Source organism: Silurus meridionalis, chromosome 8 (assembly GCF_014805685.1).
Source record: "Silurus meridionalis isolate SWU-2019-XX chromosome 8, ASM1480568v1, whole genome shotgun sequence".
In the NCBI taxonomy this organism is placed as follows: Eukaryota; Metazoa; Chordata; class Actinopteri; order Siluriformes; family Siluridae; genus Silurus; species Silurus meridionalis.
Window position 1 is genome coordinate 5,278,792 of NC_060891.1, and position 16,124 is coordinate 5,294,915.

At 40.6% G+C, this 16,124-nt stretch overlaps 1 protein-coding gene across 1 annotated transcript in view; it reads left to right on the top strand.

The window, feature by feature from the left end:
* The window catches only part of ush2a (Usher syndrome 2A (autosomal recessive, mild)), a 223,610-nt gene that overhangs the window by 125,310 nt on the left and 82,176 nt on the right, over positions 1–16,124 (top strand). The window contains 4 exon segments of the mRNA XM_046855966.1: positions 6,743–6,890; positions 7,786–7,931; positions 12,928–13,308; positions 13,311–13,552. Coding sequence (XP_046711922.1) covers positions 6,743–6,890; positions 7,786–7,931; positions 12,928–13,308; positions 13,311–13,552 — 917 coding nt within the window.

Below are 16,124 nucleotides of genomic sequence, written 5' to 3' on the forward strand. Positions count from 1 at the left end.
GCATACATATCTAATCATATATGAACAGATGTAAGCACAAAGACCATACAGAGGTGTATTAATTTATTACATATAAATCAAGATGTATTTACATATTTGTGTATATATCTGTAGGTATATACCTACATACTGTATATATGTAAAGTACATAATAGGTTATATGTATATATAGGCTTTATATATATAGACACTAAATGAACAAAAGTATTGGGACAGCTGACTTTTCCAGCCATAAGTGGATCTTTTACAATCTGTTATTGCCAAGCTGAAGACGCACAATTACATATGGTGGCGATGAAGGTATGCTTTGCATGGTTTGAAGTGAAAGATCTCCTGCTTTAGAGCTCTGACCTCAACCCTATTGATCACCTTTGGGAGGAATTGGAATGCTGACTGCACCCCAGGCCTTCTTTACCTCACCTACATCAGTACCTGATGTTAATAACACTCTTGATCTCCACAAGCACACTCCAAATCTAGTGGAACATCTTCTCAGAAGAGTGGAGGGAATTATAAGAGCAAATTGGGACTAAATGTGGAATGCAGTGCTCAAAAAACAAATACCATACTTTTTGCAATATAATGTGTGTGTGTGTGTGTGTGTGTGTGTGTGTGTGTGTGTGTGTGTATATATATATATATATATATATATATATATATATATATATATATATATATATATATATATATATATATATATATATATATATATATATATATATGGAAACAAGACCTCATTGGGAACGAGGCTTACATCAATTTTCAAGTAAAGATCTACTTGGCCTTCTTAAAGTAAACTAATAATTACCGTATTTTGGACTATAAGCCGCTACTTTTTTCCCCACGTTTTGAACCCCGCGGCTTAAACAATGAGGCGGCTTATTTATGGATTTTTCCTGGGTTTTTCCCGGTTTCACAAACTTCAAAACAAAAAACTGAGCCCCTTAACATTAGACCAATGAAATTTCCGAACGGAATCGAAAAAACGCACCTCACCTGTGTTCTGAGCTGCACGGCATCGGGAGAAAAAACTATTTTTTTAAACTCACGACGATGCCAAAAGATAAACTCCTGAGAGAAATAGTTGTGAAAGGAAGGAGGAAGACAGTGAACAATGACTTTCTTGGTAGGCTACTGTTTAGATACAAGCCGTTGTAACGCATTGTATCAGGGTCATGGGATAGCTCACTAACTCCAGTTGCAAAATAAATCATATAAGCACAGACTCATGCTCATGCTTTTTTATTTTTCTTGGCAACAGCGTTACGGGTTAGTCAAAAAAACTTAGAAATGAGCATCAGAAAATAATAAGGACATATTCCTCGGTCTTGCACACATGCAGTAATAGCGGAAAAATTCGGCAGGCTATTCCCAAAATGCCGCTCTACTCTTAAAGGAGCCACAACATATTTCACCCGTTACACCGTGTAACAGACACTCTCTTTCGTTAAAGCCTGTGTAAAGTTCATTAGTTTAAGAGTAAACACTGACACTTCAAAATAAAAATCTTTGTAAAATTCAGTGGGTGCGGCTTATATATGGGTGCGCTTTCCAGAAATTACGGTAGAACTCATTTTTTTTCTTTTTTCTTTTTAATTAGTATAAACATGGGCATTCCGTCACTAAATCAATACACTTAAACGCTTCTTATGTAACATGGCGTGTGGTGGATTTCTTCAGCCTGAGGTTTTGATCACTCAGAAGCAAGATCTCACCAGCAGGCCAGCATCGAAGCCACTTATGCTGCCTGACAGAGAACAATACCTGCTGCTGGCGATCTAAAAGACCAGCTTTGTCCGCTCCAGTAGTAGATTCTCTCTCACACACATGCACACATACACACAAAGCCATGCAAGACAAGCCCCAGCATCGGAAGTTTATTACTGTGCTTAAGAATCGCACTTTCCCACTGTTAAATTGTTGTTGATTTTAATTATGACTCTTATGGCCCTGGAATGTTCTCTTTTATGACCTTCTTATGGCAAATAAAAGGTAACAAGTCATTGGTTAAATAGGGCTCATGCTTCCTTTTTTTAATGGAGTGGGAACTTATTACGCTGATTTACACACAGGGTGGGTGCTGGGAAGCGTGCGCCAAGCACTGGGTTATACGTGGCTAAATTAGCCATAGGGTGATAAAGAAGGAAGTGCTTTCTTTCCTATTGAAGCGGCTTGGCCCAGAGAGAAAAAAGAGAATAATAATCAATGGGGAAGAATGGGGAAGGAAATGAAGTTCGTGTTTGGACCCGCCTTTTCTCTCGCTGCTCGTTAGGGGAAAGAAACTCTTTATATTTTTTTTCCACTAGGAGATTTTTTCCTCACATACTATATAAGACGACTCTTTATTATACCAATTTGATCGGTCTTTTGAATTTTTTTTCCTGCAGCCCAGATGTCTAGGAGACTTCCAGCCAGGCAATGTGTATGATAATCCTCCGCTCCTAATAGCGATCAAAGCTAAAGCAGTGGCATTCAAACACCAAATGGGCCTCATAACCACGTCTGCAATTGTTCCTAATCCTGAATACAACTCGAATAAGCACCAAAGAGGGCCCCTTTCATCTGTCTATATGCAGCCATGTCTCTCTGCTCTATGCCATTATGCCGTCCCTCAGATCCTGCTGGCTTCCACAAAAGACGCCACTTTTTCCTCATAGGGAAGGTGTAAATATTTGGGGATCAGGGATCGCCTTTTCTTTTCGTTTCATCAGAACGCTTCGACTTTACACGCTCTATGGATCCAGAAATTGCGTGTTCGTGGCCGTGCCAGCCTCGGAAAGCAAGGCCCCGAGTCGCAGCACGGCTTCGGCGAACGCCAGTCGAAGAGCAAAGTTGAAGTTCTGCAAGGGAGCGGAAAGAAAAAAAAAATGTTCAAGTTCAAAACAAAGACACGACGAAGTATAAATTTTAAATACCACACGTTTCCCTCCGCACTGCTCAGCCAGATCTTTAGGCTTCTTGTAGCTGAACTGAAGCCTTGTCTCCAATTGTCCTTGTTATATCAAAGAACAGAAGGCAGAGGAAGCGAAGAGATCCAGAGAAAACATAAAAGTGCATAGTTTAAAATGATTAGTGACACTTTTGATATACCTGAGGAAGGCGCGAGCCGAAACAAAGGGGAAACTCCATGCCGACTGTTTGATGAAATAAGTCTGGAAGGAATTAACTCTTTTGTCAACTGGTTGTCTTTGTTCAGTCCGAGCTCTCGTTATATCTCTTCCTCTATCTCCGTTTCTCTCTTGTTCTCTCTTGTTCTCTCTCTCTCTCTCTCTCTCTTTCTCGGTTTCATCTGCTTCTTCCTTTTTGTCTGTTTCACTTGTTTTTATTTTTTTATTCCTCATATTTGCTCGTTCTCGGACTGTAGATATAACACACTGAATATATCAATACACAGGTATCTACACTATTTTGCCAAAAGTTTGCAGACACGGTAGGGTATGTGCTTTTTAAACATCGGATTCCACGTTTAGTCCCAATTTGCACTTATAATTTCCTCCATTTTCTGGAAAGATGTTGATTTTCGAGTGTGCTTGTGGAGATTTGCGCTTATATAGACACAAGGGTGTTGGTAAAGTCAGGTACTGATGTAGGTGAGGTAAAAAGGTCTGGGGTGCAGTCAGTGTTCCAAATACTCCCAACAGTGTTCAGTAGGGTTGAGATCAGAGCTCTTTAGCAGGAGATCTTCCACTGCAACCCATGCAAAGCATATCTTCATGGAGTTTGCTTTATGCACAGGGGCATTGTCATGCTGGAACAGGTTTGGGGCTTCTAGTTTAAGTGAAGGGAAAAATTTCATGCTACTTCATCCAAAGACACTCTGTACAATTGTAGTGTCTTTAGCTTTGCGATAACAGTTTGGGAAAGAACCGCATATGCTTGGGAAAGTCAGGAGCCCTAATACTTTTGTCCATATAGTGTATGTCCTTATGCAAGCGCATTTGTAAGAGGAGATGATGTACTGTGACCCAGCAGGGTTCCGTTAGCAGTGGAACAGGATGCGGGCTTGCAATTCGGGCCGGTCCATATGCTCATCATCATCATTACGTTTATGGCCACTTGGCCACTTAATCCTAACAGGGCTCTAGCAGCAAAGGCAGATGGGGGAAAAGTGCGGAATGGCTTCAAATGCTGACGTCCATCCAGAAAGCTCATCCGCTCGCTCCAATTAAAGCTTGCATCCCAGCGCCCAGAGCGTTTCAAGCCTTCCACGAGCACTAGTGCATTATGAAAATTGTAGCTTGGCAGTGAACGTGAGCCGGGCCGGAGTGAGTGATGGGGCTCACCCCTTTCCAACCGGCCCCAATTCTTATATGGCGGCATATGGGAACGTCAGGTTTTGTCGCGTTACATTGTGTTTCTTTCCATTCTTCTTTTCGTTCCTCCTGTCAACCCGCATGAAGGATGGCCTCGGCACGCTTTTGAACGTCCCTCAAAGAAAGTGTTTACTGACATCATTGGCAGGGCTCTTGCTCATCAATCAGCGCATTAGTACATTTTCCCTCAGAATATTAGTTGATCTCATTCCACTCGTGGCTTTTTTTGCTCAGGGGGGGATTGCAAGCCTCTGGAGATTTCACCTTTGTAACAGATGCCCTCATCGACCTTTTTTTGTTTTTCCGACGTTTGGTATTCCACTGAGGCCCTTCTGTTTGGGCATGCACAAAATGACTTAAGTAATCAACAGTTATTGAGTGCTTGTGGTCGCATGAGAGGGATGTTGATTGAGAATGAGCCTTTACTTACGACGAGAGCCTCACTCCTTCGCCTCGAGTGGTGTATTATCGAAACAAACGCTGACTGGATTGCTCCTCGAAACAGATGACCAGGCCTGGAGTCCTTACCAAACAGTCCGTGCAGGCAGCAGCTTCGCCTTGTTTTCCTTCCAAATCGATGTCCTCAGATCTTCCCGCAATTTGTTTAAACGGCGTCAGAATCGCGCCTGGAAAGTGCACTTGAAAAGCATAACCGTAGCGTCTTGCATTATGCATCAGCATTAAGGGTTGCTTCAGTGTTGGGATGCTTTAAAAATGTACGAGGAGGAAAATTTAATAAAAATTTACCGATTTCGTTCAACTAAATATTGAGAAATATTTGTAAAAAATGTATTATGGGTGATATTATGGCTTATTTTAGTAAAACTCAAGCTTGTAACTGAGTCTATTCATTTCTGTTTAATTGGGTAATTGTACTTATGTAAAACAACAAAGTATATCATACTTTTGAAGTTACATACTAAACAGAGGTCCCCAAGCTACGGCCTGCCCCCACATTTGAAACGACTCTCTAAACCAGCGATCCCCAACCTTTTTGCGCCACGGACCGGTTTAATGTCAGACAATATTTTCACGGACCGGACTTTAAGGTGTGGCAGATAAATACAACAAAATAAAATGATACATCCGGCATAAAAACTGGTATTTTCTAAATATGATAATAAACGTGAATCCACTGTATTGTTTTTTGTTCATTTTGCTCGCTTGGGGGTTTTAATTTAGCGGTAATGTATTATGTGTTAGCGGCCGAAGCAGCCCCTTTAAGAAGGTAGCAGATGGAGGTAAGACATGTGATCGAGGCATCTTGACATGCATCAAGAGTGAGTCATAGACAGATGTGGTGGTGAAAATTCGTTAATTTTCCAAAATAAAACATCGTTCAGTATCAGATAATAAATAAAACGGAAATAATGAAGGGTTTGTATTCTTTCTTATTTATTCTTTAAATTGACCCATGGACCGGTGCCAGTCTGCAGCTTGGGGGGTTGGGGACCACTGCTCTAAACAATGCCAAAGACATACTTTAAAAAATGTATTTTAAAAGTTTTACACACATCATATCCGTATTTCATAATAAGGGTTGGCTTTTAAACTAAAATTTCCCTTATTAAGAAAAATCGAGGCACCGATAGTTGATTGCTGGAAAGACTATAAGGCTTATAGTCTGCTATCATTTCGAGAGCGGCCTCTAGGGGTGAATCAATGACTGCACGGAGAGTGCTATATTTAATTACTTATTTATAATTTATAATAATTATATTTATTAATGAATATACTCATAATTATTGTCTTTACCACATTTTCATGATTAAAAACTGTTTTTCTTTTTTTTGTTAATAAAGTACAGTACTAATTTATATGGAGTGTTTTGTTTGTTTGTTTATTATCGTGTATCCACTTTAAAAACTAACAGATAAATAATTGGTTATTGGCAAAGTACAATCCAACCCAACTATTGTTGTTGGTAATTTATCAGTCGACCTCTAGTTTCTAACATAGCCTAATTATGTGTTAGATTCACCCACCAAACATATGCATAAGTAAGTAAATGTTTTGATTTCAATAGCAATGAATATGAAAAAATGCCATTATGATAGTAATAATGCTCTTTTAATAGGCTGTATATCGCTTGAAAATGAATTTGTCTGTACCCTACATCAAAAAATAATAGATCAATTTTACACATAAATGTAATTTTTTTGTTACATAATAAAGAAAGAAAAAAGTATGTGGTCCCCACAGAAAAAAAGTTTGGGGACCCCTGATATAGAAGCTGTCATTCGAAAAATAATTCCGGTTTGTGCTTGTGATTAGAATTGATTCACTGCTTTACTTTTACATCCTGCTCCATTACATCACTTTTAACACTTCCGCTTTAGAGCATATGCTTACCTGGCCTTGGCCTTCATCGCTCTCGCTAATTTTTTTTTCCCCTCTTCCTGTGTCTCTCTTTGTCCTGATGCCCTCAGCTCCAGATGGCCTCTTGCCCCCGAGGCTGGCAGCTGCCACCTCTACCTCTCTGCAAGTGGCATGGCTTAGTCCCTCCCGCCCCAATGCTCCTGGGACACTGCGCTATCAGCTGCAGATGAAAAACCCGGCCACCCAACACGTCCTGCAGTGAGTCTCCACATCCAGCAGCTCCACTGCACACACTAATATGTCGCCTACACACACTTTTACACCAGCTGCACATGTAGGTCACTGTCCACGTGGAGGCACCTGGCTTAGTTAATAATCATTTGGAGAATTCTTGGGTGTGCATGGTAAACAAAAAAAAAAAACTTTTTTATTTAAATATGAAGCTTTTAATCATCGGGATCCTGTATCTATAGTCCAAGCGCTGTCCGTAGTCCTGAAACGATTTAAAAACCGTAAAACTTCACACAAAAGAGAAATTTATATCATAATCCAATTGTAAGTTTCCATCTTATAGCAAGGAGACCCAGGGGCTGAAATTGAAAGCGGCTAACTTCATCTGCTATGTATGCATTACATGCTCCTTGACAACAAATTGCTATTTAATCAGAGATGGGGGGGGGAATTCTCATTCTGTTGTAATAAATAAATGACTAGATCCATGTATTATATATCAGCCTCATTTCCTGCCATTCTGTTCAAATGTATTTCATTGTTCAGGTGATTTTTTTTTTTTCTACTACTTTTTTTTTATTATAGTCCTATAGTCAATTTAATAGCAAATCCGACTGAAAATTGGCGCCGTTCAAAAACCGGCATGAAAACAAACGAGAGTCATGAGGCATTTAATAAACGATGCGTATGGACGTGTTTTAGACAGAAATATGCTTTTATATATAGAAAGACGGTATGCTTATATCTGATTTCATGTCTCGGGCATGGAAAAGGAGGAATTAATGAAATTTGATCAGAAAAGAAAAAAAAAGAAAAAATGTTCATTTCAAATAGGAACTCAGTACATGTGGTTCACGTTTATTGATATGTTAAACTTGCAGTGATGTACTCTGTGTGTATGTGTGTGGGGGGTGGTTTACAGAGTGGTGGATAATGAGATGGAAACGGTGTTTACTCACTTGGTGGAGGATTTGGAACCATACACAGAGTACCAGTTCAGATTGCTGGTGTCTAACCACTATGGAGAAGCTGGCAGTTCCTGGGTGTCTTTCCATACTGCTCAAGACCGTGAGTCTCTTTTTCTCTTTCTTTTTCTCTCTATCTCTCTGCCTCTTTCTTTCTCTCTCACACTTGCAGCAGTAGTAATACCCATAATACAAGTACATGCTCATCATAGATGCTTATAATGTATAGTGTAGAAGCAGAATGAACAGCAGGTATGTGTGTGTCTGTGTGTGTGTACCGAAGCTGAGGCCGCGTGCGTCTGCTAGATGACCTACTTGGTGTCATTGTGAACTGATTACTGTAATGGAATCATATTAGAGTTTGTAACAGACACTCTTTGCTGAGTTATAAATTAATTAAACTTCACTCTATTATCACATGCATTCTAATTAAAGAGCTACTATTTGCATACGGTCCAAATACCCTGCATTACGGACCATCACCTCTTCATTGCCATGCGCATTATGCTAAACCACCTCTCCACTACTGTATCTCTCTTCTGTTCTCGCTGCTTCGACTGCTCACGTACAACTACAAAAAAAATTTGCGAAGGCGAGTAAAAACATCAATTAAAAACCAAATGCAATGATTTGCGAATGTCACAAATCGAGATTTTGTTCACGATAGAGCATGGAAAAGATATCAGTTGTTTAAACTGAGGAAATTTGCTATTTTCAGGGAAAAATAAGGTCATTTTGAATTCGATGGCTACAGCATGACTCGAAAAACGAAGTCGATTTCAGGGCACGTTTCAGCAAGACGATGCTAAACCACATACTGCATCTATTACAAAAGCATCACTTTGAAGTGGAAGGGTCCACGTGTTAAACTGGTTTGCCTGCAGTGCGGACCTTTCACTATATGAAAACTTTTGGTGCATCATAAAATGAAAAATATGACAAAGAAGACCCAGGACTGATAAGCAGTGAGAATCCTGTAACAGATACAAATGGGCCAACATTTCCTCCACAAAACTTGTCTCCAACCGGTCTCCTCAGTTCCCAGCCATACATGAATCGTTGTATAAACAATTACTTCTCTCAGTGAAAACTTGTTGTATAAAACATTGTAGGACCAAATTACAGGAACGTATACACATTACGGTTCCTATACTGTACATTTCCAGTGTAAAACAAGTTTTAAATAAAAGCACACATAAGAAAATAGGCACTATAAATTCAATGTTGGAAAGAACCGAAGAGATTTGTCAAACTAATGACCACATATGATCAAAAGAGAGGAAAGGACGGGCAAGGTAACATCATAGGAGAAGACCGCATGTCTAATTTTGTGGGTTTTTTTTTTTTTCCTCTCAGCAGCAATAACTTTTCTTGTCTCTAATTTAGAAATACCCCCAGAGAGATTTCCCTTCTGTTCTCCCCGATGCAATGTTGAAAGCACTCAGGTGAAGGCTGCACTGGCCTACATTTCTACACCATAGTGCTAATCACAAATAATTACAACAGCTACATTTTTTTTTTCCATGTAACGTATCATGTAACATGGATCATGTTTCATCGCGGTGCGCGTCACAGCTTCCGTAAACCGAATGCAGTTTGACGGAAAGTTTCCTAGTGAGGACGTACGAGCGTTTTTACGTATTCAGAAGGCTCTCTCGAGTCTGGTTTTATCATTCCATTTAAATTTGATACCCGTCGTTTTAATGCAATTCCAAGTGTGAATTTTTACTCCTTTGACTCGACAGCCCGTCCTGTGAACATAAACTTTCGCATGCAGGCTTCCCCGTCACACTTGTGCGCATTTACTGTACATAGTGCAAAAATACTGTACAATATTTTGTGTTTGGTATTTGTTCAAATCTAGCACCAGATGTGCGACAGACCGGAAAGACCTTTCACATGAGTAATGTTGGACATTTTTCTTGTACTAAAGTCAAAAGAAAATGACTAAAATTTCAAAGTGAAAAAAATCACACTTATTATTTGACCTTTTTTTTTTTTTGTACAAATAACAGAATTTTTATTTTTATCCAGAGCCACTTACAGCTTGGTGGTGCCGGGATTTGAACTCACAACTCCCTGATCAGGCTTTCAGTAATGCTCAGGTGCCACTATGAGACACTAATATGAGATGACGGTAGCCATTGCAATACACTTACTACCACGGTGCTTGATTCCTTTCTTTTATTTTATTCGTCTCTTTTAGCCACCCTAACCTTCCCAGCGATCCCGCCGTCCCAAAGACATCTACACTGTTAAAAAAAAAAAATCAATAAATAAAATAAACCTTTTTTTCTTCTCTTCCCCCCAACCCCCCCGCCTCTTTTTCTTTCATGCCTTGTCAATTGATTGTGTTATTATTATGCTAACCAAATCCTTATAAAAGTAATTTAAAGCTTGGTGGCCCGCGCTTTTGTTTCCCCGTCCCGCTGTCCCAGGAAAGACCCGGCTTAAGTATCCCAGACGTCCTGCCGACGCGCTGCCGGAGCCGGCCTGCCGTTATTGCACGGCGTTCTCGCCAGGCGCCCCCCCAAGAGCAGTAAAGCATCGATAAAATCAAAAGCACCTGCATCTTAAATGAAATTTCAATTGAAAAACTTAACAGCCCTTCAAATTGCGAAATTTAACACAGCCCAGTAAAGCTTAAATAACACTTTGCCTCTACAGACTGAGGTGAGACGAGGCGAAGCGAGGCTAGAGAGCGAGCAGAGGAGGCTCTGATCGGGGTGAAGGGAGCGAAGGAGGGGGTCTGTGTTCAAGGTGACTTGATTGTCTCATGTGGTAAAATTATTAACAATTAAGGAATTTCACCAGAGGGGCGCAATGGATTTGCCAGCGCAGGTACTTTCTGTAAGCAGTGGTAAAGGGGAGGGGTTGGGGGGGGTGATATGAAGGGGGGACTTTTTCAGTATTCATGGAAGCCCTCGAACCTTTGTGGTAATTGAATCAGTTAGAGTGCTGAGTGGAGCAAGCATAAAAACCTGTTAACCCAAAGGTCAGATCTGTGCATTGTTTATTTATCAGGACGTTCGAGGCGGAGGGGTGGGTTGGGGTATTTTTCAGGGGGCAGAATGTACAATCGTGACCCCCCCCCTCTTCTCAACACCAGCGTCTCTGCAGACACCTCCGTATGTCTAGATGAATGAGTAGCCTGTTTTGTTCTTCGTTTTTTGGTCATCAAGCTCATTCGATTTCCTTTTCGGATCTCTTTTCCAGGATCCTAACTAATAGAAAAGGTGCGTGCCCATTTTCACACACGTTTAGTAGGACTTTCCTCAAAAAAAAGTGAATCATAATCTTTTTGACCTTTAAACATCTCACATGCGCTTAGTTTTGAGCTTAGTTCTGTTTTAATGCTACTTTCAGAATACAATAAACAGTATGGAGCTCTGGGGCCTAGAAAAGCTCATTCCGTGTACTCAGGTGGGACAAGGTGGTAATGGGGAGGTGGAATTGGGCCATCTGTGGGGAGACATCAGCAGCCCAGCATGCATGAGAGAGCGAGAGCCAGTCACCTTGATCAAGCGCGCCCTTGCTGCCTCGCCATTACCACTGCTACTGTGGGACGTAAATGTACGAGGAAAAACATTACCTGCAAATGAGCTTTCATAGGGCCTAAATATCAATCAGACACCCGAGGCTAGAGAGTCAGGTGGAGAGGACGCTCGCGAGGCACCGCGCTGTAACTTTTTAATTTTAGGTATTCAGCTTTTCCTTTGAGGAAAATGTTTGTAGATTTTTTCTGAAATTGTTAAGCGTGATAGTCTTTGTTTTATGTAAAAGTGTATAATGAGTACTTTAGAGTTTCGAGAATTCAGTCTGCATATAAAAGTATAATTCCAGATTTTTATATGAAGTTTTTAGAGAAAATGTATTTTTTTATGCTTTTATGTTACATCCTGATAATACAAACTTTAAAATAGATTCTTCTCATTAATCTACATGCAGTACCCCATAATGACCCCATAATTTTAGAAATGTCTTTCAATTAAAAAAAATAATAATTTAAAGTGTTGAAGAGAATGAAGTGCCTTTGGCAGCAATTCCATCCTCGTCTTTTTGGGTATGACACAGCAAGCATTTCACATCTGGATTGGGGGATTTTCTGCCATTTGTTTTGCAAATCTCATGTTTGGTCAGGAACAATTTTGATTGTGGACTGTACTGTACTTGATCTCTGTACTTTGCTCCTTTCGGCTTTCCCTCAACCCTGACCAGTTGTCCAGTCCCTGCTAGAGAAAAAGACCCCCACAACATGATGCTGTCACCATCATGCTTCACTGATGGTATTGTTCAGGTGATGAGAGATGCCTAATTTCCTCCAGACCTAATGTTCCACACAGTCTAAAAGTGCCTGTTAGCAAACTCCATTTGGGTTTTGCCCTGACGAGAGGCTGCCGTCTAGCCGCTCTGGCATAAAGCTCAGATATGTAGAGGGCTGCAGTGATGGTTGTACTTCTAGAACTTTGTCCCATCTCCATATAGGATCTTCAGAGCTCAGTGATAGTGACAATCAGGGTCCGTGCTACACTTCTTCAATTTGAGAATTATAGAGGCCAATGTGCTCTTGGGAATCTTCAGTGCAGCAGTAATTTCTTTTGTAGCCTTTTCCAGATCTGTGCTTTGCAACAATCCTGTCTCTGAACTCCTTTGACCTTATAGTTTGGTTTTTGCTCTGATATGCATCAGCTACAAGGTCTTCTATAGAGAGGTGTGTATTTGTATTCATGTCCAATCAATAAGGTTTTCCACAGGTGGACTCCAGTAAAGGTGTAGAAACATCTCAGCAATGATGAAGTGAAAGAGGAGGCACCTGGGCCATTTTTTCAGGTGTTGTTGTAAAAGGCATGAATGCTTATTATTCGTGGTATTTCCGTTTTTTGTTTGTTTTTTATTTAGAATTCACTTTGTCATTAAGAGGTACTGTGTGTAGATGAATGCAGAAAAAAAGATCATTGAGCTAAACAAAGGCATTTGTGAACTGTGGAGATCAGACGGAGTTTGCAGACATTCATAGACATTTTTCAAAGATCCAATACAATGACATCATGGTCAACAGACTTTACAATTTTTATGACAATTACTTTTCTTGTCTTTAGGCCCTACAGCTATAGACCCACCGGTGCTGTATGAGATCCAACCTAGAAATGCTACCATATCCTGGTCTCCTCCCTCACGCCCTAACGGCAACCTTACTCACTACAACATCTACCAGAACAGCCAACTCGTCACCACCGTGCATTCCAACACCACCACCCTCACGCTCTCCAACCTGGAACCCTACCAGCAGTACTTCATCCAGGTGGAGGCATGCACCGAAATGGGCTGCACCCTCTCAAATTCGCACACACTCAACACACTTCCAGCACCTCCACAAGGGGTGAGCAGGCCTCGGCTCTACTCAGACACGCCCACCTCTGTCCTGGTGTCCTGGGCTCCACCTTTGCATTCCAACGGACCTCTCAAGAGTTACATATTGGAGGAAGGGTTAATGGCATTGAGAAGATTTTCACAGTGGCCACCATGATGCCTAACCAGACTCTCACCTACCTTGACAACTCAGCTTCTCTCAGTCCCTGGAGGACTTATGAATATCGGGTCATCGCCACAACCAACCAAGGAGGCTTTAACAGCAGCGAGTGGGAAAGGGTCACAACCCGACCTTCACGACCAGCAGGAATACAGCCACCAAAAGCGCTGGTGCTCGGGCCCGAGTCTGTCCAGGTAACCTTTTCAATGTCCACAGGTGGATCTGAATGATTAGAAAGACTTATCACAACTTCATTCTCTTCTAAACTCTCAAAATATCGTTTACTTGAATCAGACAGTTTGGCTAGAAAGGGATTCGCACATGGAGCTTTGGTAAAAAAATGGTTTACAAGGGGAGCTTAGCTTGATTTCATACTGAAGCCTTGGCAGAAATTAAAACTGTAATTGAAGGGAATGTACTTTTACTTTTTTTCAGGTTCTCCCATTAGGGGGCCCCACAGCAGATAATCCGCATGTTTGATTTGGCACATGTTTTTACGCTGGAAGCCCTTGCATTTATCCAGGCTTGGGACTGGCACTAAGAGTGGCTGGGGTTGGTTCCCTGACCGGGGACCGAACCCAAGCTGCATCCTAACCACTAGACCACCAGGGAACCTGAAGAGAATGTACTTTGATGGAATTAAAACCCCTCAACAATGTGTTTTTTTTAGGATTTAGATCATTGTCTGTCAGAACATATATACAGATATCTGTGACATTGACAATGAAATTCTTGTGAGACCGCATGCAAACTACAGCAAAACTACAGCAAATGTTGAATACTGTATTAAATATGAAACAATATTAAACAGTAAAAAAAAAAAACAAGGAGAAAAATGTAATAATGAGGCAAAGGAAAGTTATAATAATTTACAAGTGTGTGCAAAGTGTATGTATATATTAAATGAAATATACAGTATAAATATTTGCATATATGACCCATTAGCATGAGCTATTTTTTTATAAAAATTGGGAAGGCAGAGGTTCACAAATAGAATGTTTATCTTACAGTACGTATGCAAAAATGCGCATAGACAAGTATGCAAGTATTATGCAATAATGCTGAGTGCCATGGTATTAAGTGTTCTGAGAATTGAGAACTGTGCAGCCCACAGTGGTCTGCGTTCACTGCTCTTTTGCTCTTTGCTCTTTGTTCTAACTTTCTGTCCATTATGAAATCGCAGACGTGGTAACGCCCATGGTCAGAATAGCAACAGTTGAACAGCTCCCAATGTACACTGGACAATGTCTTTCGGCACACTGACTTATGAAGAGCTCCCTGTGACTGTGCGTGCAGCCTTGTGCTGCCATCTGTTGGCTTGTTACAAAACTAGTCTTGAAACTTTTAAATAGCGCCTCGTCTTACAGATGTATTCCTCTCATTTTGTGTTTTTTTATACTACTTCTAATAGTAGTATATTTTATACTACTTCTAATAGTTTTATATTACTTCTAATAGTGGCGCAAGAAAGGTTGGGGATCGCTGATTTAGTGTAAAGATTTCGAAAGGGAATTAAGGGACCAGAAACCGTTCCAGCATGGCAATGTCCTTGTATGCAAAGCATCATCAATGAAGACATGCTTTGCCAAAAATAGGATGGAAGAACTTGAGTGGCTTGCTTGAACAACTCTGCCTCGGGCCTCGTCGCCCAACATCAGCTCCTGACCTCGCTAATGCTCCAGCGGCTAAACAATCACTAATCCCCACAGCCACGCCCCAAAAAAATCTACTCGAAAGCCTTCCCAGAAGAGTTGAGCTTATAATAACAACATAATGAGGAAAAATCTTAATCGTATTGGTTCAAAAGCACATACTAACGTTGAAATTCGCTGTTCACAAATATTTGCACATATTATATAGCAGATCACCTCCATTACATTTTCATACATTCCTGCATTGTGGGCGCACTTCCCCAGAGCACCATATGTGGCAGTCTGGAGTCAGCTTTATAAAGCCCTCGGTGAAAACAATGCACTAGAGAGCCACATAGCTGGATTCAAAGAACATCACTGAAGTCCAATTGGATTCTATTCTCTCTACTCCTCTCTCTCTCTCTCTCTCTCTCTCTCTCTCTCTCTCTCTCTCTCTCTCTCTCTCTTGTGCTCTCTATCTCTGTGTCGTTCAGTTGAATAGAAATGCTTACCACTTCAAACACCACGCATTTGCATAAACTTGTGTGAATAATTCATTTCCCTTAACCCCAGGTTTATTTGAATGGCGTTATTATTTTATTAATTCGGAAAGCGCTCCGTTTCCGCATATAACCGGATAAAAGTTCTTACACATGTCAGCGCGCAGAAAACAGTTGTTTTCATTAGCATATGAAGCGCATTTGTTGCTGCAGAGCTGTTCGCTGCTTCCGCTGTCTTTAGAATATCTTGTTTTTATTTTACCTATAATTATCGAATTGTTTTCGAGGATCCGATATAAGAAATCGAAAATCTCGTTCTAGAAAAATTTCCATGCATCAACTCATTCAACATATCTAGTCAGGGTGAATAGTGGATTGTGATTCGGCTGGAAGTAACTTCCGTTTGGATACACAGTTTGACAGCGATTGTGAACATTTCCTAATGACCTTATTGAGCAAAAGGAGGATTTGTGGGTGTGGTTTCACCGACATGTTGTTGAATGAAAAATAGAACAAAAACAGCACTTGGAGTTCACAACAACAGCTTCATTATCATACAGCTAATGTGTGTGTGTGTGTGTAAGAAAGAGAGTTATAGTGTGTGTATAAATGTTTGAATATTCCTATTATTTGAA